We start from the raw sequence: 4,093 nt of genomic DNA on the forward strand, positions 1-4,093 counted from the left end.
AACTTCCTCTCTTAGGGATGACTCGAGTGTCACGCCTCACTTCCACTTCAGCTTCATGAATCACGTCACTGAACTTCCACTTCAAGTATTTTGTCTTAGTCCTGCTCAACCTGAAATTCTTAGACTCCAGGATTTATCTCCAAACTTCAAGCCGTGTTAATACCGTATCGTGTCTCGTTAATCAGTACTATGTCATTTGCAAATAGCATGTACCGATGCACCTCCCCTTAAATGTATTGCGTTAATTCATCCATCACTAGGGCGAATAAGAACGGGCTAAGAGTTGATTCATGGTGCAACCCCATCACGATTGGAAAATAATCTGAATCTCCTCCCACTATCCTAACCTGGGTCGTGGGTTCATCGTACATGTCCTTAATCACCCTAGTGTATGCTAAAAGTACACTTCTAACCTCCAAACATCTCCATAGGACCTCTTTTGGGACTTTGGCGTATACTTTCTCTAGGTCAATGAATACCATATGTAGTAATAGAAGTAGTAGTAGTAGTAATAATAATAATAATAAAAAAATTCTTTTTCCCCTTCAAACGCCAAATATTTGAAACAAAATAAGTTTGATTGTCTAAACGACTAATATTTAGGAGCCAAAGGGAGTAATGTTGAGCTAAGCCAACGCAAAAAATGCTAGCTCTTAACGTGTGATATTGTATGCTTTGAATCAAACCTTCATGATTTTCTTTTTCTTATTAATTTTTACGCGAGACTTTGTTCACATATGTAATAAAGATTGTTTAAATATTTTTACATATGTATATATGGTCTTATGTAGTGAAATCAACCCCTGTTTATGCACTCATCATAACAGGATTGCCCATATCAATACTACTTAGAAGGCTGGGAAAAAAAATATCATCTAACCTCAAAAAGGTATCTGTTTTTTATGTGTATTGGTGCTCAATATAAGTTTTCATGCAAGACAAGAAAATTGAGTTAATATACAAAAGGAGGAAATGCAATCACAATGGACATTTCAAGTACTACAAGATACACTTTTCAGACAAACAAGAGGAAAGTGCAAAAAACAAGAAAAAGAAAAAGAGAAGAAAAGAAATAACAACATAAATCTAAATTGACAAAATTTGCAGAGTAATACTGAATATGTAAAAATTGGATAAATATTGATGGAGTGATCAGAAAATGTCTAGAATTTCCAATATGAAATTGTTGCAAAGTGGGCAATTACCTCCTTCAACCCAAAGTTCCCTTGAACATAACCTGCAAAATGAGTGTCCACAAGGTACAAATGCTGCACCCTTATGTCTAACCATGCAAACACAACAACTATTATTTTCTCCTCCTCCGACGTCGCCACCACCATCATCCTCATCCTCGTCCTCGTCCTCTCCCATCATATACGACGATCCCTCAGACTCTGCTAACAACGCCATCAACGACATTCTCACCGGCTCCTCTCCTCCTTTCGACGTTTCCTCCCCTTCTTCCGTACATTCTTCCTCATTTTCGTCCTCATACTCGTCCTCATTTTCAACTTCGTTGTCCGTGCCCGATCTTCTCATTGACATTGACGGGTCGAATCGTGCACTCGCGCTTCCTCTCTGAGCCCGACTTGAATTTCTATTCAATGTTCTACTCCTGGTGCCTGGATCCATCCCTCTTCTCGATCCAGATAATGGCGAATGGCCGAATTCGTTTACTATGTCATCCGGGTACGTGGCATCTTTGGATGAAGGAAAACGAGTAGAAAGCCTACGAGACATTGTCCGATTGTTACCTTGTTGAATCGGAATGTCAGAAGCAGGAACTGGCGTTGTGGGAATCGAATCCATTTTAGGTTTTTGCCTTTTAATTCCCTGAAGTATTTGCAAATGGTCTTAGATTGGTAGAATATTCTTGTTATTGCTACACCTATTCTCTTGTCACTCAACACGATGCCTAAAAAGGGCTTGTGTAGAATTGTTTTTTATTGTTGTTGTTAGTTTATTTTCTTGGATTCTAAAAATCTCAAAGATTGGGAGAATTGACTAAATCGTCACTAATATTTTGGCCGCCATCAACACTTCCCGTCCACAATCAGGAACCATTGAGGAATTTCCTACAAAATGCAAATGAGATGAGAGATTTTGCATGGAATTCATAAGCGTGAGAATAGAAATTAAAAACATTGCAAATTTTTCTTAGGCAGGGGCGGATCAATCTAGTGCAAGAACATTGAATGTATACGCATTTACTACCTTCGATTTGATCAATATATACATATAAAATTGAAAACTCTGAAATAATCAGATCTAATTCGTGATGAGATTTGAAATTTTGGGAATTTAAAACAGTTGTTTTTTAGAAATGAGAAATCTTAAGAGAACTCAAACTAAAAATGCAAGGGAAAAAATGAAAAAAGAGAAAAGCAAGAATTGTGAATCAAAATGTTACATATGATCTATAAAATTAGGGAACATTTTCGTGCAGAAAAATAACAGTCGAGATTTGTAAACAGACTTGACATTTCATTTACAAAAGGATTAGAAAGGTGTAAGAGAGCATACATGAGAAGGAATCAAATTTGTGAATCAATGAATCAAACAAAGCTAAATCAATGAAGAAAAAAGGTATTAAAGGGTAAAATACACACAATTTACAAAGAGAGAGAAGAGGAAGGAAAGTGAAACAAAAAGGTTCGTTCCCCGCCACTCTCTCTCACTCTCTCACTCACTCCCGGCCATAAAATGGGTGAAAATCATATTTTCTTTTAATTTGACGTAAAAATAAACTTTCTTCACCTTTTAGTTATTATAAGTATTTTTTGTCTTATCTTGATCGACGATTTTATAAAATTAATTATTATTATTATTTTGCAAACTTCATTAGATTTGTAATTTTTTAGTATTATGATTTCTTCTTCTTTTTCATATGTATTAAATCATTATGACTTTATATATCAAATTGAATGTCATTTACAATAAGAAAGTAACAAATAGTAACCAAACATTCTTGGTAATAACTTTGAGAAATAAAAAGTTATGGATAAAAAAATATATATAAATGAACTTTTATTGCTCCTAATCAATAATTTTATTAATGGTAATTAAACTTAAGAAATTTCTATATAGAAAGTATATATATTAATAAATCTATACACACAATTTAAAAATAGAAGATGATGATTCAAATACTGAATGTACCTTATTCTTAAGAAATCAAATGTTAAAAATAGCGATGAATTTTGCAGTAATTAAATTCCAGAAAAAATTTCTTTATTTATAGCGTGGATGAACTTAAAATCACAAATTCACGATGTAGAATAAGAGATGCCACAAATTATATATATAAGAAGCATTTGAGGTAATTAAATTTAGAATAGTTTACATTAGCACAAGTCTTTAATTTATATACTGGAAAAATGGTTAAATTTGCCCATGTACTATTCAAAATTAAGCAATTTCGCCCACCATTAAATTATTAATCTAATATTACTCCCAATATTAGGAAGCAATATCGTGTTTGCCCTTGACCCCTAACAGATATTTAACCTGAGGGGTAATTTTAAACTATAATCAAAAGTTGAGGAGTAAATTTGAACCTTTCTTTTTGAATTGGACATGTGGAGTCTTTCCATTTAATGTTGAAGCTGCATTAATGATTTGGTGAAATGCGAGATGATTTTCTAATATATGATAAAATTGAACAATTTTAAATAATACATTGGACAAATTTGAAGTTTTTCCCTTTAATAAATGCAAGTATTACCTGAACAATCTGGCATATTTAAATATGGATTACAATATGGATTAGAATTTAATATGTATGATAACTAATCTGGCCTATATATTCACACAATTAAGGGATTCAATGCTGCCATTTTCTAACGAAATAAGAATTGAAAACTACATGATGAGAGTTCTCCAAATATTCTTGTTGTTGCTCATTGCTACAATTTTGTCAAAAGCTGAAATAATCAGCCAAGGTATCCCAAATCCCCCAATTGGTCCAACAACTTGTCCTGTCCCTAAAAATAGTGAGTATCTCTTTCTATCAACTTGTATTAATTTTTTTCATCTCCTCCACCTTATTTTTATCAAAACGAGGTCGTTAAGACTATTCGAAAATTGGTTTTCG

The 4,093-nt window shown here is 33.3% G+C and overlaps 1 protein-coding gene across 1 annotated transcript; it reads right to left on the reverse strand.

Annotated features, from left to right (window-relative positions):
• Positions 1 to 1,152: 1,152 nt before the first annotated feature.
• Positions 1,153 to 1,809, reverse strand: LOC107780230 (uncharacterized). Its single transcript, XM_016600764.2, has one exon. It carries the CDS (start codon positions 1,807 to 1,809, stop codon positions 1,153 to 1,155), a length of 657 nt encoding a protein of 218 aa, XP_016456250.2.
• Positions 1,810 to 4,093: the final 2,284 nt, after the last annotated feature.

The sequence above is a fragment of the Nicotiana tabacum genome, chromosome 17 (assembly GCF_000715075.1).
Source record: "Nicotiana tabacum cultivar K326 chromosome 17, ASM71507v2, whole genome shotgun sequence".
Taxonomy (NCBI): domain Eukaryota; kingdom Viridiplantae; phylum Streptophyta; class Magnoliopsida; order Solanales; family Solanaceae; genus Nicotiana; species Nicotiana tabacum.